General features: G+C 41.3%; 1 protein-coding gene across 10 annotated transcripts in view; it reads left to right on the top strand.

Moving 5' to 3' along the window:
- eya4 (EYA transcriptional coactivator and phosphatase 4) overlaps positions 1 to 22,500 on the top strand; it is a 53,006-nt gene that overhangs the window by 19,257 nt on the left and 11,249 nt on the right. For 5 of the 10 annotated variants that reach the window (XM_030047196.1, XM_030047197.1, XM_030047195.1 and 2 more), the window contains 11 exons: positions 2,993 to 3,042; positions 5,646 to 5,767; positions 8,821 to 8,904; positions 10,769 to 10,846; positions 11,581 to 11,647; positions 12,401 to 12,543; positions 13,333 to 13,476; positions 13,790 to 13,872; positions 14,935 to 15,109; positions 18,587 to 18,723; positions 19,908 to 19,991. In XM_030047196.1, the coding sequence (XP_029903056.1) occupies positions 2,993 to 3,042; positions 5,646 to 5,767; positions 8,821 to 8,904; positions 10,769 to 10,846; positions 11,581 to 11,647; positions 12,401 to 12,543; positions 13,333 to 13,476; positions 13,790 to 13,872; positions 14,935 to 15,109; positions 18,587 to 18,723; positions 19,908 to 19,991 (1,167 nt within the window). The remainder of the gene's footprint in view (positions 1 to 2,992; positions 3,043 to 5,645; positions 5,768 to 8,820; positions 8,905 to 10,768; positions 10,847 to 11,580; positions 11,648 to 12,400; positions 12,544 to 13,332; positions 13,477 to 13,789; positions 13,873 to 14,934; positions 15,110 to 18,586; positions 18,724 to 19,907; positions 19,992 to 22,500) is intronic. The other 5 variants (XM_030047202.1, XM_030047203.1, XM_030047201.1 and 2 more) reach the window with 2 other exon arrangements.

Genomic DNA, 22,500 nt, shown 5'->3' with positions numbered 1-22,500 from the left:
TCTTCCCTCTCTCTCTCTCTCTCTCTCTCTCTCTCTCTCTCTCCATTTTCTCTTCCTGTTCAGTGTTCGAGGTTTTTACGTTTTGCCAGAAATAATAACAAAAAGCTCTGCTGGTGCACTTCTAAAGTCAATTTGAACATTCTTTAGTGGGCAAGATAAAGAAGAGAAGAAAAGGACCATGAATGAGAAAATGAGAAAACACAACCAGGATAAAGCGCTTGTCATTATTTCCAACTTACTACTGCTTCTTACTACGGACTTCAACTGACAATTAGGCTCAAATTGGGCCTAACTCTGTCATTACCTTCAGTTCAGCGGATAAATAGGATTAATAAGTAACAACACTAACATAGCAGTATATAATTTCCTTAAATAAATCATTGTTATTAGTGCTAATTAACTGGGGCACCTGTTTGTATCCCTTGGGGAGTCCCGGGCCGGGCAGGTTGTGTTCCGGAGCGGTCACCCGGCCAACCAGGTCAAAGGTCACCTATTTAAGTGGCTCAGATGACACAGATAGGGCCTTCAGGCTTCACGGCCACATAAGAGCGTACTTTGAGGCCCATCACTGTTATTCGAGTTGAAGCAGAGTGTGTTTTACTGGAGGAGAAGGAAAGTGCAAGGCTGAATGCAGGACCACCTTTTTGTTCTGATATCCTCACAGGATTAGTGGTTACACAGCTGGACTTTTGCATCGGAGTTTTGGTTGGTATTTTTGCAGTCATGGTGTATTCTCACCATCATATCTCTGCGATGAACAGTTTTGAATGCAAAGTGGACTTGGAGACGCAGTGCAGTCGAGATGTTTTAGATGTAACACTGAATCTTTTTTATTTAGTTAGTTAGTTGGGTAGTTAGTTATCATTTTGATCATTTGAGCGTTCAACAAGAAAAACGGTCAAAAAAGTACATGAAATAAAACCCCAAAAAAAATCCAAATAATGTTTGGTGCGTTTTATTTCATTACTATAAGATGAGACTGAAAACCGAGGCTTTTCTGCTTTGTTTGATAGTGACAGTAGTGAGACAGGAAAGGAAGGGAGGGAGAGGGGATGGCCTGCAGTAAAGGGCCGGGGCTGGGATGGAAGCCATGCTGCTGCAGGAAGGACTCAGCCTTCATACATGGTACGCGCTCTACCAGGTGAGCTACCAGGGCACCCGCTTTGAGCATTGTTAAATTAAATTGTTTCAATATATTTCTATCTGCCAAGCAGTACTAACTGCTTCCTTGAAAAGAAGATGGTGTGGCTCAGATATCTGACTGTTGGCGCGGTGAGCAGGGAAAAAGTCTCTGGTAGAAACACAGAGACCCACAGAGAGATCGGGGTGAGAGACAGTGCGTAAGGACAGCGGAGAATGATAAAAGCTTTTCAGGATCAAAGCCTGTGTGCAGTGGTGTTTTCAAAGATCATGTCAGGACAGAAATGGCCTGGGTAGTGTATCATATGTGTGTGTGTGTGTGTGTGTGTGTGTGTGTGTACGTATATATACGGAGTGGCATGTGTGTGCTACATGTGGATTGCAGTCTCTCACGGCCATGCTGTTGATGTCGTGACTGACAGCCTTGTAAAATTTCAGGAAAGCATGAAACGTGACATGAAAGTGGTTCCTCTATGTGTGTGTGTGTGTGTGTGTGTGTGTGTGTAAAGTGATCCATACGAGGGCACCGGCTCACCTTTGAACCTTGTCTTAAACAGCTAAGTGCTGCTTCTTATTCGCTCTCAGCAGGATCCTCTAATCAGAACCATAACACCACACAGCCCCCTACACACACACACACACACACACACACACACACAAATGTCCTACTTTTAAAATACCTTGAGGTTTGCGTATGCTCTGCCAAGTGCTTATACTCTGTGTACTTGCCTGTGATTGCGATAATGTGCAAATGACTTGAATATATGCTGCCCAGGAGAATTTGACCGGTATCCATGCTTCTGCGTGTGTGTGTGTGTGTGTGTGTGGGAGACTGTGCGTTTGTATATTGGTACATGTGTGTGTGCACCATTTCGTGTGTGTTTGGCACCTCACGCGTGCCCTACACCTCGACAGTGTGTTGACACAGTGATTATGGGGCAGCTGGTACACATTGGCCGTCGCTCCGCCCTGCATTTACTGTTCTAATTAGTTCCTGTTCCAAATAAGAGAGAGGAATTTTAATAGAGAACCGCTGGTCTGCAGCCTACCTCCGCATACCCTCACACACAGCAACGCACAGAAAACAAGCCTGTGTGTGTCGGCTGAGTGTGAGTGCAGAGTGTGCATGGTACCTTTGCACTAGTATGTTCCCTTCATTTTAAGAAAAAGTGTTTTTTTTTTTTTTTTTTAGACGATGAAAAAAGCATTCCGACGCACGTTGATTGACATCGCCAAATGTCTTTAACGATGCAGTTACCCCTCACCGTCGAGGCTTGATTTAGTATCTACAGTGTGCTGTTTAAGAGTGAAGAGTGAGCCATGTGACCTAACATGACCCCGCTGTGACCTTTCAACTTAAGGCTTGAGGATGGAGGGTTCCTGAGCTCAGGGTGGAGCAGGGTCATGGGTGAACAAGGGAAAGTTAATATCTGTCACTTAGAAGCCAGTTAGCGCTCCGGTCACAGTTGGCAGCAGTTGCAGAGAAACACTTGTTCTCAGCTGATTATTATTTCTGCATGTTCGTTTCAAAAGCGATGTGGTAATATCACTGCTCACTGCAAATATCTCTTCACATTGACGCATTTCAATTTTGGGTTCCTAATGTTTGGTGTTAGGATGCTGGCACAATTTTCTGTTCTTTGCTTGGAAGTTTGTGTTGTGAGTGGGAATGTAGTCTATTGTTATTCACCATTTCTCATGATACTAATGTACTTTGTCTGATTTGTAAACACTGGGCCTGGGATTTTCAATAACTCTGTGTGTGTGTGTGTGTGTGTGTGTGTGTGTGTGTGTGTGTGTGTGTGTTTTGTTTAGTAATATTTCCTCATCCTCTCCTCTGGTCTCTCTGCAGGTGAAGAAATCACACAGTGATTCTCATGTTCCAGACCCTTCTGACGCCAGGTACGCTTGTACGTGTGTGTTTGCGTAATATGACAAACACTATTAAGTGTTTGACAATGCTGTGTGTGTGTTCGCACATGTGTGTGTGGATGCCTTGTTGGAAATATGTGTGTCATGTTTCTTTGGACACAGAGCAGCGTGTTTCACTGTAGTTTAACTGCAACTGAGTGCGGTGATAATGTCAATACAGTGATAGAAAAATAAAATCAAGACTTTATTATTGCAAAGGTGTAACATGATATTTAAAAATATCTACTGAATTCTGTAAAAAAATATGAAACATCACATGTATATTGACATCTACAAATGCGTACTGCACAGGCATACGGAGATCTGCATGTTCTGTGATTTGCAAATGTGTGCTGCAATTCGTAAAAGTGTGCCACAATTTGCAAATGTTTAGTGAGACCTACATGTGAGTCCTGCAAAATATGAAGCAAAAAATTCACAAATTGCTTTGTCACTAATTTGCAAATATATGGCTTTTTAAAAACTGAATATAAAAGAAACAGGCGCTAAATATTTCAGAATGACAAGTCTCTGCAGACATTTGCAAATGTGGCTAACATTTAGAAATCCAAACATATTTCAGAACCAAGCAGATAAGGACTAATGTCAGTATACATTACATTATACATTAAAAATGTACATTATATACATTAAAAATGTCTGTACACATATGCAAATCAAGGTACTTTTTTGCAGATCTCAGTGCACATTTGCATATCTCATTTTGCAAGCCCGTCCACATTTGTAATCTCATTTACAATTATCACATAATGCATTTGCAATAATAAAGTCTTCAAACCAGACAAACACACACACACTCTGACAGTCAAACTGAATTCGAATACTTACATATCGATTATACAGAATTTGACGCACTTTTCTGCTTCTCAATGAGATAATGCCATACAGTAACTAGTCATGAGCAATGTGTTCCATTTAGAGTGGTTTACCTATGTAGGCTTATTTAGTGCATTGCAGTGTTATGAAGTATATCTTCTGAATGACCAGACATGATGCGAAAACCAGAAAAAGAGTTTATGAAACACCAACTCCTGCCATCTCCTCCAGAGAGGAGCGAAAAAGAAGAGGAGTGAGTCAGGGGGGAAAAAAAAAAGAAATGGCAGAGAGAGATAGAATCATTTCCTGCTGTGGAAGGATGAAAGAAAAAGGAAGAGGGGTGTTGAAATCCACGAGTGGAAAAGGAAGAGTGAAAAGAGTGAAAAGAGTGAAACGTGAAAAAAGGACCATAATCTGTGAAAGTTATTAGCTTTTACAGCATTCATAGTGATATATATATATATATTTTTAGACATTGTTTGAAGGTGTTGTCGATGTTAAAACAGTGATAGTGTTTTCATCCTGAGGTATGAAGGAGAATAGGGTGCATGTTTGGCTGCAAATGGAGAAAAGAGTGGACAGAGAGTTAACGCAGAGTGTTTGTTTTCCTCTCCTCTCCTCTGCACCCTTTAGTCGGCTCTTTCTCTTTTCAGTGAAAGCTGTGTGTTTATACCTGTCAGTCAGACTGTGGGTTGCAGTCATGTGTGGCAAATACTATCTGCCCATAGCACTGAGATGGCCTGCTTCCAGACCACAACACATGTGTGTGTGCACACATTCACACACACACACACACACACACACACACATACACACACACACATTCACACAGAGCTATTACGGCAGCCCGCATTTGTTTTATTCTCCCTCCATCTCTGTCATTCTCACTTTGATGTCACACACAAGAGCAAAAAGCGTGACCATCCTGCAGGCAGCATGAGTCAGGGCTCACACACACACACACACACACACACACACACACACATTCATATGAGCTTGCGTACATATACACACTGACTCATCATCGAACCATGTCTTGGGTGCATGGCGGTATTGATGAAGGGTCATATAAGCAACATGTTTATGGTTTTCCTTGCAATATGTACGCATTAATATTATGTAAACAGCGATTACACCTCTCACATTGATATATTGCAGGCGGGATTCTGTTCCAGCATTCAGACTACCCATAAATATGCATCTTCATTCTCGTCATGTCTACACACGCACACACGCACACACACACACACACACACACACACACACACACGCATACCCTCATTCCCTCCACCTTTACCACCTTGTGCACTGGTTTGTCCCAGTCATGCATGCAGAACACACTGTAAAACTCAAGTATGCCGGCAGTTTGTGGGTTTGTACTGGAGCCCAGAATTGGGCGCACACACAAACATACACATAGACTCACACACACTCACACACACAGACAAATTCTATCTATAAAAGAGCCGGCAGGCCCGCAGATAATGTCTGTTGCCTTTGAACACATGTGCATGTAAGCTAACTGGCACTGAGCAGCATGCGAGAGTGTGTAAGTGTGTTTCTGTAGGGAGTGGAAGGTTATGAGTGTGTGTGTTTGTGTTTTCGTTGCTTAAATATGTGTGATTGAGTGCCTTGGATGAGATCTTAGCACAGTAACTGGGAATGAGGTGGCACATTGCTGTTGATCTGTTGCTCGTTCATGATTCGGAGCTCATTTTATTGTGTGTTCCCCTCCCAAACCCGGATTGCCCCTGCAGGTCTATGGAAATGCAGGACCTAGCCAGTCCTCATAACCGAGTGGGAGGTGGAGATTCGACGGGCTCCAAGCTGGACAAGAACAATATCGGCAGCTCCTCCATCACCACCAATGGAACAGGAGGTGAGAAGGGAGACATGTCGCTGTTTCTTTCATACCTCTGAGAGGCACTGAGTTATTGTTTCATAATCGTGAATGAGGAGCTGGGCCTGCAGGAGCGTGGCCAAAGGAACAAAATGAGCGCATTATGTTTTAGTTCCCAAAGATTTACCTTGCACATATATCAGGTCTTGTGAGACAGGAAGAAGTCGGGGTTAATTTTCTGTTGCACATTATTTTCTAACCCTAAATGTCAATATTAACAAGTGAGTGAGTTGCATATTCAGTGTTAAATATTGTTTTTGTTCAAACAAGTGGAGAAAATCTGCCAGAGTGATGAGATAATTCCACTCGTTTCCAATGCTGTTTCACTTCCTCCAGGATTTTTGCTGGGGAGTGTAAATATGCTGAAACAAGGCAGAATATGGCACATCAGCCCACTAGGATCAAGAAAATGACATTCAAGAAAATACTGGAAACAAGCTGATAAGCACTGGAAACAAGTGGAATCATCTCATCTGTCAATTTTTTGTCTTGTTTGAAGAACATTTTAAAAATGAATATGAGATTAAATGACTAGTTGGAAAAGATTTTTTTTTCCCCATGAAATGTTATTGTCCATCAAGTTATCCATGAACATGCTAAGAAAGTCAATGCTGCAGTTCAGCCGCTCAATCAAAATGTTGTTTGACTAGTTTGAGCAACACGTAAATCCATTCAAGTTTTGATTTGAAATTAAGATTAGCACAAGAGTGTGTGTGAGAGCTTGCACCGTAAGGAGAAACTACACCAGTCAAAAGGATTTTCAACATGCACAGATAAATACATTTTGAGGAATTTGGAGATGGAGATGAAGGGAGACGCGCACATGCAAACACACACACACACACACACACACACACACACACACACACACACCATCACTAGCATGAGTGCTTGAGTAAGCCGTTGTAGAATGTGTGTAAACACACGGTGAAGCACTTTTGCTCTCCTCCGCTAACCACTCGGCAAAGTATGTGTGTGTGTGTGTGTGTATGTGTGTATCTTTGAATGTGTATATGTTTGAGTGGAAGCCCAAAATCCCACTGGAAACTATTTCCTCCACAAGAGCATTAAAGCATCACCGCTTTCTTAGATGTCAACACTAGTGAGCCTGGTCCTCTCTCTCTCTCTCTCTCTCTCTCTCTCTCTCTCTCCTTCACCATCACCCATCAACCCTTTCTCTTTCTTTTCCCCTTCTCTCAACCTCATCTTTTCCTTCTCTCACTCACGATCTCCCACTCTGTCACAGTCTCTGGAGTGAGAGTATTCAATGCAAGTGCTTTGTTGAGCAGAAACCCTTTGATGTGTTAGTGATTTAACATGGGATGGAAAGCACTGTTAATAGTATGTAATGGAAAAACTGAGATGCCGCATTCTAGTCAACTTGCTGTTTATTGCGATACACTCACTTGGACACACACACACGGGCGCTGAATCACAGTGGTCAGAATGGACTTAAAAGTGCATTCAAGCCATATTAGAGCACATTAAATCATTTTTGATGAGCTCACAGTTAATGGTTTGAGCAGACAGGGCTGGGACTACACACTCACAGCCAAAACAAACTACATATCCAACATTCCCCTCACCTGACATCAGCCAGCTCATTGGCCCCCGGCTGTCTCCATAGCGACTCATCTGTCTTCATTAGGGCCTGTGTGATGGGTTGTATTGCTCCCTGAGGGGATTAATACAGTTGTCCTAAATTGACTAGACTAGAATTCTCAGGTGGTCAGAGTCTATGATGATGATGAGTTTCTATGATGTTCAGGAAAGAAAAAAAAGACAACTGGAAAACAGCTTCAAGGTGATTAGGAATGGCTGATGAACTGCAGTTGTGATCAGCAACCTATATCACGTGCATTTAGCAGCTGTGGGAAGCATTTGCTAGTATTGAAAAAAAAAAAAATTGTGGCACTTACATGTATGTTTTTACTCATTAAAGGAGCATTTAACCCAAAATTAAAAAAAAAAAAAAAAAAAAAAAAAAGGATTTTTCCCACTTGCCCTTAGTTCCATCCTTCCAAGTAGTGTGTGTGTGATTTGCTGAGGTTTCCAGTCTGCTGTGTTTTTTCTCTGTCTTCCCTCATTCCCTCACCCCAATACAATGATACAATGGGGCTGGAGGGGCATTTTTTGAGAAGCTCAAACCATCAAAACTTAACATGTGAAAAACTAAAAACAATGACACATACTCTCTCTCTCTCTCTCTCTCTCTCTCTCTCTCTCTCTCTCTCTCTCTCTCTCTTTCTCTCTCTCTCTCTCACTCCCTCTCTCTCTTCATATATATCTATATCTATATCTATATCTATATAGATATAGATATAGATATATATACATATATATATACAGTGGTCCCTCGTTTATCTCGGGAGTTACGTTCTAAAAATAACCCGCAATAGGCGAAATCCGCCAAGTACTCAGCTTTATTTTTTTACAATTATTCTAGATGTTTTAAGGCTGTAAAACCCCTCACTACACACTTTATACACTGTTCTCAGACAGGCATTAACATTTTCTCACTTTTCTCTCTTGTTTAAACTCTCAAAGTTCAAACCTTCGTAGAAAAATAAGTCCAGTATTATAGAATGAAACCAAAGATCAAAACCTACCAGCACGGAGGAGATTGATTGACAATGGTCTACAGTCCCTTAGCCAATCAGGACGCAGAACACAATGCGCGGGCTCTCCCTTAGCCAATCAGGACGCATAACACAATGCGCTGTAAAAAAAAAAAAAAAAAAGCATGCAAAATTGCACTAAAAAAATCTGCGAAACTGCGAGGCCGCGAAAGGTGAACCGCGTTATAGCGAGGGACAACTGTATACATATATAATTTGAATTTTTATTCATTGGAGGTGAACAGACACAGTTTGCCATTTCTCACTACCTGGATGGACAGATTATATTAGGCTTTTGTAACTTGAGTGACCTTTGCCTTTTGCATACACTTGAGACTGGAAGTCTTGAGTTCAGTAAGTGGTTGTCAGTGCATCATCATAACCTCACCAGTTTCCCACCTTGCACCCCTGTAGGAGAAAACATGACAATTCTAAACACGGCTGATTGGCTGTTGGGTTGCAGCAGCCCGTCCCCTGCCCCGGGCTCCAAGGACTATGGTACAGAGGCGCATGTGTGTGAATTTAGGGTCCATTTTGGGGTCAGAAGTTATTCATTGTCTTAAATGTGAAGGGGAGGGTTTAGATCAATAGTGATTCTACATCTGTGCCTACAGCCTTGTTTGTGCTCGTCTTGCTCTGATTTGTTTTGCTGTGAAGTGTGCTCTGGCCTTTTGTTACAGCTTCTTATGTCTTTGGATCCCACTGTGAATTTATCATAGTGTGTGCATAAGTGTACATAGACAGGGTTCCTGCTCGTTATGGAATATCTGGAATGTGGTGGAATTTTTGAGGAGTGTAATTCCAGACAGGGAAAGTCAGGGAATTTGATAGTCTCTGGGGAAGTAAGGAAGTACAAGGGAATTTCAATAAAGAGTAGTATATCACCGCTGTCTGGTGAAAACCATGTATCTCCAAAATGTCAGCATCTCAGAAACAAAGAAAAACTTGTTTTTAGCTTGATGTATTTTTTTGAGATTGTATAATTAGTTTTAAACCTCCACAAAGCCAAGGGTTGTAGAATTTTCTCAACCCATCGAGGAACAGGTAAATTCTCAAATTGTAAGTTAAACATGAAAATTCCCAAACTTGGAGATACATAGTTTTCACTCGACTGCAGCAATAGAATGAATACACTAGAGTACATTTTACAACTAATTTCGCATATTCATTGTATTAGAAGGTGGTTTTCGACTGTTATTTTTCTATGCAGCAACAATAACTGTAGTGTAAACCAATGGGCTGACCCCTTTAGATCCTTTCTTAGCTGAAAACAAACATCAACAACCCAGAAAGGAACACAATTTTTAGGTCATGGAAGCATTCTGACATGCCATCAAGGGTATGCCAGAAACACTGTGTTGTTCACTGTATTTACATCTTAGTTCCACATGAAACTCATAATCAATTTGGAAATGTTGATGATACCTGACTTGTGAGTTGTGATATTTTGTGATGCTTTCTAACCTCTGCCCTTCATTTTGCTGCTGAAATAGAAAGCAACATTTCAATATTTGCTCCCTGAAGTTGTCTTAAACTCACTACGTGTCCCTTAGCTGATATCTGTCTGTGCACTTGAGTGCCAATCAAGTCAGAAGTTCCTACTTTCCATATCAGATTTACAAGCTTCTGGCATGCACTTGAAGGCACCAGTATTTATGGAGAATCATGGAAAACTCATGGAATTTTATGTCAAAGCCACAGTGGGAACCCCTCATACAGTATTTGTACACAATATGTATGTTGTATGTGACATCAGTGGTTCTCAAACGTTTTTCATTAATATACCCCTTTTGAAATATTTTTTTCAGCCAAGTACCCCTCGACCAGTGCAATTTTTTTTAAATGGTATATATATAAAAAAAAAAAAAAAAAAAAAAAAAAAACATATGCAGAGGTGTCTTGTAGGCTCTGTTTTTGCTTCTTTTTCACTTCTTTCTCCTTGTTTTTGAACTGATTTTTTTGGCTTCCTGGTCAAAGGTTTATTGAACTTACGTTTACATTTTTTATTGAACTCATTTAGCATAGGCTAATTATTTTAGGATTTATGCATGGTTGATATTTTTTAAATCAACTTAAAAAAAACAAACAAAAAAAAACAAACTCAAGTACCCCCTGCAGTACTCCAGCGTACCCCTAGGGGTACCCCCATTTGAGAACCACTGTGTTACACTGTATGTTGAGAAAAAGACAAAGAAATGGAACTTTCCTCACACTGCAACTGCATGGTTGTTTGCTGTTCTTTAGTCACTAGGGTTTTGTGTGTGTGTGCGTGTGTGTGCGTGTGTGTCTGTCCTGTAATAAGTACTTTAATATTGCCCCCCACCCCGATACTGATCCTTCTCACTCTTACGTCTTCCCTAAGTGAAAACAGAGCCTATGAACAACAGCGAGACAGTCACTACCACGAGCGACACAGCACTGGACACATACGCAGGCTCAGGTAAAAACACATAACACACATACGCTCGAGAAAACTCACACCCATGCACGTCCGCCTTTCTCAGTTGTCGAAACGTACAAAATTAAATTCGTCTGTGTCTCCTGGTCTCTCAGGTCGCTCTTGCTAAGACACACACACTCGCACACACACACACAAACACCCACCCACGCTGCCGGCTCATTTCAGCTCAGTGGAAGGCATGCTGAAAGCTTTAATCCCATGAAGTATTGCCTGTCCTTGGATTGCGTCATGAAACACTGGCAGACGGAGGAGAGAGAGGGAGAGACATTTTTACTCTTGTTTTTTTTTTTTTTTTTTTTTTTTCAGACTAACACACGGCCTGTTCTCCTTCTTGTAGCAAAACAAACACACATGCACACACAAAACCCATTAGGCAACACACAGTGAGGGTTTGGAAGCAGCGGGGTGTTTGTCAGTGTTGAGCACTGACATATCAATGACTACAAACAGACATTGTGTTTTACTGTGAGGCCCGCTGCAAGGGTCTCAGGCATGGGCTGCAGTGCCGTCTAAAAGGAGACGTTGGCTCCTTGCCATGCAAAATGTTTCAAATTGTGTTTACTGGAACAGCGTTTCAGCTCGACTGATCTGAAGGCCTTGAATTGTGCTGTTCAGGAGGAGTTTTCCACATGGAAAGGAAAACAGAACATTTGAATTTGCACCATCCATAACCTGTTGATGCTTTTTTTGTTGTTCTGTGATCTCTTTTTTAGTAATCACCAGCAGCGGCTACAGCCCTCGTTCAGCCCACCAGTACTCTCCTCCCCTCTACCCCTCAAAGTAAGTCTGACATTTTATACTGCAGTTTCTAAGCATTTTCTAGGATGCCATATCGGTTCACCCTCTAGTAGTAGTAAGTTTCACCTGTCCACTGCCCAAATGGGATCATTTTATTTACAATTAGACCCTCAAATGAAGTAATTTAGTACCCCCAATGAAAAAAACCACCATGAATGTTATGAAGTGCAGCATAAAAAAAGCCAGTTTTGCTACCTTATAAGGCCATGCACCTCTTTACTGCAAAAAAATCTCCATCTTAACAACACTGCAAAAACGCAAAATCTTACCAAGATTAATTGTCTTATTTCAAGTCAAAAATGTCTTATTCCTAGTCAAAATATCTCATTACACTTAAAATAAGACATGATCACCTCAGAAGTAACTTGTTTTTAGACAATTTTAACTTGTTTCAATTGAAAATTCACTTGAAACAAGTGAAAATTTGCTTGTTTCATTGGCAAAATTTGCCAGTGGAAAAAGTGAAACTTCACTTGAAATAAGTGAAAATTAGCTAGAAACAAGAAACAAATTTTGCCGATGAAACAAGCAAATTTTCACTTGAAACAAGAGACAATTGTCTAAAAACAAGTTACTTCTGAGGTGAGATTTTGAGTTTTTGCAGTGAAGGCAATTAGTGTCATATTCAGCAGTCCAAAAAGGGCTTTTTACCGCCTCACAAGATCATCATTATAGATCATCATCCTCTTCCCTCAATCTGTCCTGCCTCTCTGTCTGTTTTCTCTCATCTTGCAGGCCTTACCCTCACATCCTGTCCACGCCGGCAGCTCCTCCCATGCCAGCGTACGCAGGCCAACCCCAATTCAGCAGCATGCAGCAGTCGACCGTCTACACCGCCTACTCCCAGACAGGGCAGGCCTACGGACTGTCCACCTATGGTATGGCAACAAACACACATGTACAGTACGAGCACACATGGCGACATAGCTGCATGCTATATCAGGATGATGTCCTGGTTAACAGCGCTAATGTCTGTTCAGAATGGAGCCATTGTACTAAAAATAACAAACCACATTTGTATTACCTGCTCAGTGGACAATGTTTTCACTCTGCCGGACATGAGATGCTGCCTCATCTTTACTGTAGTTCACCATCACAGAATCACAAATATGTGGCAATTAACCCTATAAAGCCTGAACTATGAAAGAATTGGCAGAAAATTCCAATTTTTTTGAAATTGAACCCTTTATTTAGTCCTATAACAAAATATATATATTAAAAAAAATTCAAAAAATATGTTATTACACAACCTTTCTGGTGTATGATATATGATATGTACTTGAAGTGCCAATGGTATGGTCCAGGGTGAACAGGGGAAGTGTTCAAAGGTATACAACAGTGTTTTGGTCAAGTATTGATTAAACTGAAAACGAAAAACGGAATTGAAAATGTGTATCATATATGATACAAATGGCTTTATAGGGTTAGATTTCAGCTTTAAGACATTGCTGATTATCTAATTCATGTACATACAAGCAGAAAAGGCCCTGATCCTCACAAAATAGCACAATAAAATAGCACAATACAAGTATCATGTAAGCACTTTCTTTCACAGGAAGCTTTCCAAAAGTTGTGTCTCTTGCATTCTTTTGAAATTTGTGTCCACTTTATTCATACTGTAATCTATCCAAACCTCATATTTGTTCCATGACATTTTCTCGGGACAGATCTGGGTGTGATGCTGCCAGGCATTAAGACAGAGGGTGGCTTGGCCCAGAGTCAGTCTCCTCTGCAGACAGGCCTCAGCTACAGCCCCGGCTTCACCACACCCCAGCCTGGACAGACTGCCTACTCACCCTATCAGATGCCAGGTTGGTGGGCAACGCATCCAGGGACACACTCACAGTGGTCCCACTCAGCTGCCAGCCAGGCTCAAATCTCATAATCATGCATTGTTTCCAATTTGAGGAAAATGCACCACTGAAAACTCTCACTGAAACAGTAATTGAAAATGTATCTGCTTTTTCCCCACCTATGGTGCTATAGATATTCCGTCACTCTCAGTGAGAAAATTAAAGTTTTCATCTTATTTACCTTTTTGTGTGTTGTGAATGACATTGCATAGTTAATACAGTTGTCTTGTGTGTATGTTTAGTGACTTTCCCTTCATCTGTCTCTCTCCAGGTTCCAGTTTCACTCCTTCCTCAGGCCTCTATGCCACCAACAACTCAGTGTCCAACCCAGCCAACTACACTGCCACACAGCAGGTAGATGTGTGTGTCCTTCCATGCATGTGTATGTTTAGACCTGCAAAAATGGCGCAGTCCAGCCAAAGGCTAGCTTAAGCAACATTTTCTCAAGCCAATGAGAAACCCCATTTCCTAAGGGGGTTTTGCAAGAGCAGACTAACCGTGTTACATGTTTGCTCTTAGTGGTTCGAGTGAATGTGACTTGCCTCACTATTAAAATTCAACTTTGTATGGTACAGTTGCAATAGCATTTGAGACCAGAAGTGGTTTTACAGTTGTGCTCCCACACAACTTCTCCTCATTCAGAGCAGCTTCAGCAAATGAAAGCTAATTGCACTGTGACCTTTCAGGAGAAACAACCTCAGAAGAGAAACAGACAATTAGTCATTTTAAAAGTCTGTTTTGTTCTGAATATTTCTCTATGTCCTAATGACAAATTGTGTTCTGGTAGTAAAATGCTTAAAGGGGAGTTTTAATGTCCCACCATGATAGATGTGGCTGTTTACATGAAGGAGAGTTAAAGTTTGGCCCGTGTGGGTGGATACAGGGAAATAATATGGTGTGTGTATGAGTTTAACAGAAAAAGAGAAAGGGAGCAAAAAAAAAAAAGTAACAGCAAAAAAGAGAAGAAACATGCCTCTGCGTATAAGAAGTTCTGTATGACTCTAGGCAAAAATGTGTGTTTCTGTGTGTGTGTGTGTGTGTGCCCGTATGTGCGTGTGTGCTGCAGTTTATAAGGACTTGTAGAGATGGACATAGTGACAGGTTTAGAGAGCTGACTCATAAAAGAGCCCATCTCCACTGGGTCAGTAAAAACCAGCAACACAAGGCTTTAATTGTTGGGGAGATATAAAATACAGAACGGAGGGAATAAAAGATTACAGAAATGAGAGGGAACAGTTGTAAAGTCGGTCTTCAAAGTTGGGGCCAGTCTGAACCGTTCCAGAAAAGTGAGCCTCCCCCATCTTGTTATGTCTTTCTCTTGCTCTCTCTCTCTGCACTGTGCACAAACATGTTCACATGGCTAAAGGTTGTGTTATACCTGCTTTGTGTGAGTAACTGTTGTTTTACTTTCTGCAGGATTACCCCTCATATACAGCGTTTGGCCAAAACCAGTATGCCCAGTATTATTCCGCTTCCACTTATGGGACATATATGACTTCCAATAGTGTGGATGGTACAGGGTCCACAGCAGCCTATCAGCTGCAAGATCCCACCCCTGCCATGACAGGACAGGCTGCTGAACTTCACCCAGGTACGTCCTGAAAGCAAAAGTCATGTGTGACCCAAAAAAAAATGGCCATTTTCTTTTTGCTTATAAAACCAACATAGGTTCCCTTAAAGGACCCCAACAGTGATTTTGAATGTTTGTCCCATTTTTCCACAATTGATCCACATTCTCCATTGCAACAAAACATTTTTCAAATCATTTGGCAGTACTAAATATTTTACAACACATCATCAAAATCCCGCCATTTTCAAATATGAATTTTGGTTCAGGCACCCACCTTATAATGTTCTGCTTCTGCAGCTAACAAAGTCGTCAACAATCACAAACCGCAGAGCTGACAATTGTGTGTAAGACAAACATTTCCCTGGGGACTACTTTCCCTGGTGGAGGGAGCGTTTCACTCCACCCAGTTTCAAGTCATCAAAATACAACAGTGCTGCTGCTTTTAGAAAAACTAATGTGGACGACTTTATTACAGTGATGGAATACTGGAGTGAAGAAAGTTTGAAGTCTCTGAAAGTTCATTTTCATATCAGTGGAATGAATGGAAACCAGTGGCTGGGAAAAAGGAAGAAAAAATGATATCAGAGTTCCAAAATATGACCGCTTGGGAAAAGATTAGCAGAAATGTGACATACATTGATTTAGTGTATAAAACAGTAAACATGCAAAATCACTGCTGTGGTCCTTTATACAACACTGCTGTCCAGTTTTAACTAAGAAATCACTGACACTACACCACTACTACTAGTCTTTTATTTATTTTTTTTTTTTTTTTAAACTAAGCTCTAACTTTATAAATGCACAAACAGCTGTCAGCGCTTTAACCACTCCAGACTGGGACACTATAATCTTGTTTCCAGTATGAATTACCACAGCATGGGTAACTGAGTTCAAAACCGCTCCTTCAGTCATGATGAACTACAGGAAGTAAGTCTCAAACTGTCGCCATAGCGACCTGGCATCTGACTTGCTAATTGGAGAATCAGACTATATTTACATTAGCCTTAGCAACTTTGATTAGACTGGATTTACATTATATGTCACCTTTGTAGAGTCAGAGAAAGAAGGATGACGGAGAGAGAGAGGGGCAAGGAGAGGAATGGAAAAGAGCTAAAGTATACCCACATGTACAGAAATACACTATATTACCAAAAGTATTCGCTCACCTGCCTTTACTCATACTATGAACTGAAGTGCCATCCCATTCCTAACCCATAGAGTTCAATATGATGTCGGTCCACCTTTTGCAGCTATTACAGCTTCAACTCTTCTGGGAAGACTGTCCACAAGGTTGAGGAGAGTGTTTATAGGAATTTTTGACCATTCTTTCAAAAGCGCATTGGTGAGGTCACACACTGATGTTGGTCGAGAAGACCTGGCTCTCAGTCTCCGCTCTAATTCATCCCAAAGGTGTTCTATCGGGTTCAGGTCAGGACTCTGTGCAGGCCAGTCAAGTTCATCCACACCAGACTCTGTCATCCATGTCTTTATGGACCTTGCTTTGTGCACTGGTGCACAGTCATGTTGGAAGAGGAAGGGGCCCGCTCCAAACTGTTCCCACAAGGTTGGGAGCATGGAATTGTCCAAAATGTTTTGGTATCCTGAAGCATTCAAAGTTCCTTTCACTGGAACTAAGGGGCCAAGCCCAGCTCCTGAAAAACAACCCCACACCATAATTCCTCCTCCACCAAATTTCACAGTCGGCACAATGCAGTCTGAAATGTACCGTTCTCCTGGCAACCTCCAAACCCAGACTCGTCCATCAGATTGCCAGATGGAAAAGCGTGATTCATCACTCCAGAGAACACGTCTCCACTGCTCTAGAGGCCAGTGGCGGCGTGCTTTACACCATTGCATCCGACGCTTTGCATTGCACTTGGTGATGTGTGGCTTGGCTGCAGCTGCTCGGCCATGGAAACCCATTCCATGAAGCTCTCTGCGTACTGTACTTGGGCTAATCTGAAGGTCACATGAAGTTTGTAGCTCTGTAGCAATTGACTGTGCAGAAAGTCGGCGACCTCTTTGCACTATGCGCTTCAGCATCCGCTGACCCCTCTCCGTCACTTTACGTGGCCTACCACTTCGTGGCTGAGTTGCTGTTGTTCCCAAACGCTTCCATTTTGTTATAATAGAGCTGACAGTTGACTGTGGAATATTTAGGAGCGAGGAAATTTCACGACTGGATTTGTTGCACAGGTGGCATCCTATGACAGTTCCACGCTGGAATTCACTGAGCTCCTGAGAGCGGCCCATTCTTTCACAAATGTCTTGTTTCACAGTCTGCATGCCTGAGTGCTTGATTTTTTACACCTGTGGCCAGGCCAAGTGATTAGATGATTCTGATCATTTGAATGGGTGAGCGAATACTTTTGGTAATATAGTGTATGACTTGGTATTCTGCTGTTTTTCTTTTTCGTTCTTTTTTTTTTTCCTTTCTAATTTTTGTCTGCTTTATTTTGGCTGAAACTCAGGAGGTCTGATTAAAGGAGCTTATCATTCTTCCCATCAGTGACACTTTTCCACTCTCTCGCTCACTCACATTCTCAGTTTTTCTCTTTTCTCTTCTCTCCGCTCTCACAGTTGCATTTTGTATCCATTTCTCTTGTCACTCACTTGCTTTCCATGTCTTTGTGCTTCACCTCCCTCCACCCTCCCCCTCTCCCCCATCTCTCCCTCTTTCTCTGATTGAGACATAACAATATGAGAGCTGAAGCTTAGAGTCTGGCTCTAGTTACCACACAGCAGTGGGAGCATATGGCACTAAGTGTGTGTGTCTTTGTGTGTGCGCACATTTCTTCCCATGCATTCTTATGTATGTCTGCATACACTTCTGCGTGATATTATGTAACTATGTAAGCAGCATCAGATTACTTATCTCTCATCGTCACTGTTCTCTAATTTATTGCGCTGTTCCATCTCTTGCTTCACCATTAAATCTTTACATATGCAGTTTTACTGTGGCTCGTTCATAATTCAAAACCAACAGAGCAGCAGTGGAAATATGTTTTGGGTTTTTGTCGGTCTGCATTTGACCTGCCATGCTAAAATACCTTGAAATATTAGCCCTGACATGATGGCCTATTACTATACAGAGTTATTACTATTGCAGTATGAATGCATCATAACAAGTCATGTAGTCTCATGATCAGTATTAAAATTTTGTTTTTCTTAAAACGAGTGAAATAATATTTGCCATCGGGATGAGATAATCCGCTTATTTCCAATGGGAATCGGTTTGTTTAACAAATTGTTTAACAAACTTGTTCCCATTAAAAAAAAACTGAAATAAGTGAAACTGCGCTGAAAACAAGGAGAATTATCTAATCCCACTGACAGATTTTTTTTCACTTGTTTGAAGAAATTAGAAGTTTGAAGAGATTTTTGCAGTGCTTTGCAGGTTATTAGATATTTTATGTTTTGTAAATGTGAAAGCTTTGCAGACAGTGAGCATCTGTTCTGTGTGTGTGTGTGTGTGTGTGTGTGTGTGTTCACTCTCAGGGGACTTTGATACAGTGCAGAGCCCCTCCACGCCCATCAAAGACCTGGATGATCGTGCCTGCCGAAGTGGGGGGTCCAAGTCCCGGGGCAGGGGCCGCAAGAACAATCCCTCCCCTCCCCCTGACAGCGACCTCGAGGTGAGGGATCAAACACGCCCACTGATATTAACCAACACTACAAGAGTGCACTCAGTGGAGTGCAGATGTCCGCCAGGCATATCTCCCCTCTTACAGGCTATAGGCAAAATTTGGGAAAAACTCAGCAGCCAATTGTATTTTCAAATTACACATTAAATGATGCCATGATTCAAATATTATACAATATAGAAAATATCCCTCAAAACTCCTAAAATCTCTTGAGTTTATCTGTTTAGCTGCATCTGTTTCAGCTTATTTCACATTATACCAGTGGTCAGGAAAAAAGAACACAAATTACAATGGCAAAATTCAAAATGACTACTGAATGTCTCTCTTTCTCACATACACACTAAAGACCAGTGAACATTAGGCAAATAGTCCACTGACATATTAATATTATCGTCATTTTTTAGTCATGAGGCATCAGGCCATGTAACCTATTTTAAACCCCACTTTGATACTTTTTACATTTTTTTTCCCGTGTATTTGCCGTTGACATGGAGAGAAAATGGCCACAATAGGATAAAAAAAAAAGGCTAAAACAAAAAAGAAAAAAAAAGAAGCTAGACAGTGAATGAAGTGCTGGAAGCGAACCTGGAAGAGAGAGAGACAGCAGCAGTGGTCAAGCAAGCTAAACAATGAATGAAGGTGAGGGCCTACTGTATAGCAGTCCTGGAAAAGAGAGAGAAAGAGATAGAGAGAGAGAGAAGGAGAGAGAGAGAGAGAGAGAGAGAGACAGCAGCAGTGGTCAAGCGAGCTACACAATAAGTGAAGGTGAGGGGCCGCTGTTTAGCAACCCTGGAAGAGAGAGAGTGAGATAGAGGGACAGCAGTGGTGGTTGAGCGAGCTCGACAGTGAATTTGGCTTTTCAACCCAGTAGTGAGATTTGCCGTGGACAGACAGACACACACAGACAGACAGACACACACATGATGTCCCCCAGGCTTCTCCACTGACACCAAATCACTGTGATGTCTCTTGTCCTTCATCCTCTTTCTTTATGCAAACCTCAAAGTGCATCAGAGGAGTGGCTGCAGACAGGAGAAGTCTCAGCTGAGAAACATCATGGAGACGGGACCACCCATGTCACTGTCCATTTAGACACCCAGGCATGGGCCAGGACAATTGATGCACCATTTCTGAACAAGCAAACTGAGTCACTCTCTGTGTTTCTGTCTCTGCAGAGGGTGTTTGTGTGGGACTTGGATGAGACGATCATTGTTTTTCACTCCCTGCTCACAGGCTCCTATGCACAAAAATATGGCAAGGTGAGACACTCTGCTCTGCTTCCCGTCTCTGTCCTCTCTATGTCATCTACCCTCCAATGTAAATCTCTATGCTGTTTGTCTGTCCATCAGACATCTCAGGTGACATCTCAGATACCACTGGCCTAGGTTCGACAAAATGGAGAGATGATGTGTCTTTACAGTGTTCCAGCCTTTAACATAATATACAAGGATACAAGGATACAAGGAAGTTTATTTGTCATTATACAACAGGTTGAATAATGAAATTAAAGTGTGGTTCCCTCTTGATTGATTAGTCATATATTATAGCGGGATCACCCTTTGCCAGTGTGTAGCCTCTCTGTAATAAATGCATCTTGACGGGGTGCTCTAATTAAAAGCCAAAATTCAGTAAAAATTCTGTACTTCCTATACCGTTAAAACAGTGATACAGAGCCTTTACATATAAATAATAAGCATTTTGCTACATTCAATCTAATGCCAAACAAGTTCAAACCATGAAGATTAATCCTGTCACCCTCTGATGACACTCTTTGCATTACTGTGGACATTGTAAAGCTGCTGTCTGTGGTGACTTTCTAACACACTGGTGCACAGTTGACCTTTAGTGACAGTTGAGCTTTTTTTTTTTTTTTTTTTTTTTTTTAATTAACCACACTTCACAATTTTGTCCAATTGAAATTAAAGCATGGCTAATTACCTCATCTGATGATTCCATCACTCTCTCAGAGGTTGAAAAGGCATTCCCCCACGTGACCCAGAAGTGTATTTTTCAAACAGCATTTCAAAGAAATCATGCACAACTGGCTCTGAGCTGCACTTGTAAAGAGTAACTAAGCCCCAAAACCACTTTTTTTAGTTAGTAAATGGTGTATACTGTAATTTAGCAATGCTTGCAATAGATTCTGATCACAAACTTCGCTTTTTTTCTGCAAAAGCACAGGTTTCCAAATTGCCAGCTCAAATCACAGTATGTGGTAATGCTGAAAATGTAAAAAGATTTGGTGAGATATAGGTGCACTCCATGCCCCATGAGTACAATGGACACGTATATGCACACAGTACTCACAGGACCTCTATTTGCATGGTAACACCTTTAAACCAGAGGTGCATGTGAAAACAAAGAGGAGAGCACTTGCATGCTGCAGACACACTGTGCATGACTTGAGCACATGAGGGAAGGATGAGAAGAGAAGGATCTCTACACTTTTATGGCATTTTTGGTCTTTTTGTAATGAAACAAGCTATCTGCACACTTTTCTCCACTGTGTTTACACCTTCGTCAGAGCAGAAATACACCCAACCAACACCATGCACACATAGCATCTCAGCACAGGGCAGAGGAGACGACCAATTAAATTAGTGCGCCTGCGACAATACAAATATTTTCCAGTTTATAGAAATAGCATTGAGAAACAGCTTTAAATCAGTCATTGGTGTATATTACTTTAAATAATTTCTGCATTTTGCATTGGAATATGTATGACAAAGTATTTACATATACAACATCAGGATACACAAACAAACGCCTTGTTTCTTTCCATAGTATCTGTCTTTTTTTTGTTCTCTTAGTGTACTGTAACCTTTGCATTTTTGTTTTATTTGTTTATTTTCAGTTTTGTGTTTTCACTAATGATGATGATGATGATAATAATAATAATAATAATAATAATAATAATAATACTTTGATTGCTCTATTAGGGGAGCTACAATTCAAAGTTAACTTTTCAAGCCTTGAGAGTCATAACTGACATGTTGAGAGATTTCACTAAAACTTGCAGCGATAATGCATCTCGTTGCTGATTGGTCAGCATAACTTGAGGGATAGAATCAGTTTCACTTGTGATTTTTTTTTTTTATTTATACATTTAGCTGCTGTTCTTCTGCAGTGTGACTTACGTTGGCCGAAAGAACGGACTAAACTTCAGCATCATGTATTTTACGACTCTTCAGATTACCTGATACGGTACATTGTGATCATAATGCGTTTTTTTTTTAATGTGCTATGGATTAACGAGGATATATTTAACAGCCGTTAATAACTGTCACTGCTTACATTACCATCGTCGTAATTTAACAAGCTAATTTCCTACCCGGTCTCAGGTTTTTGACAAACTTTGCTATGAACTTATTTGGTGGTCTGGGCGTCTCACATCACGACTACACTGTTTATAGTTCCCTATATTTTAGCCGCGCATGGCCTCGATCTGGTATCATTCCCTGTGGTCAAGGCTGCAGGCTTTTATTGGGTGATGTCGTTTCCTGTGGCAGTCGAGTAGCCAGTAGCTCGCCTGTTTAGGCCGCATCCTGCTGCAGCCTTCAGACTCCGTTCTGAAATGTTGTTTGGCAGTCAAACAAAAGCTGGCAAAGCACAAACCATTTCGAGCTGGACTTGCATGGAACCATGGGAGCTCAGGCGTTTTACAGCCAGGGTTTGTGGGTGCTGTTGTACTTCCTAGTTCCTCTGCAGTTGTGGAATGTAACGTTTGGCAGTGGCGTTTTAATGGGTATAAGACAGACCCTGGTGAGT

This window comes from Myripristis murdjan, chromosome 24 (assembly GCF_902150065.1).
Source record: "Myripristis murdjan chromosome 24, fMyrMur1.1, whole genome shotgun sequence".
Classification (NCBI taxonomy): domain Eukaryota; kingdom Metazoa; phylum Chordata; class Actinopteri; order Holocentriformes; family Holocentridae; genus Myripristis; species Myripristis murdjan.
This window is presented reverse-complemented; position numbering and strand designations above follow the sequence as displayed.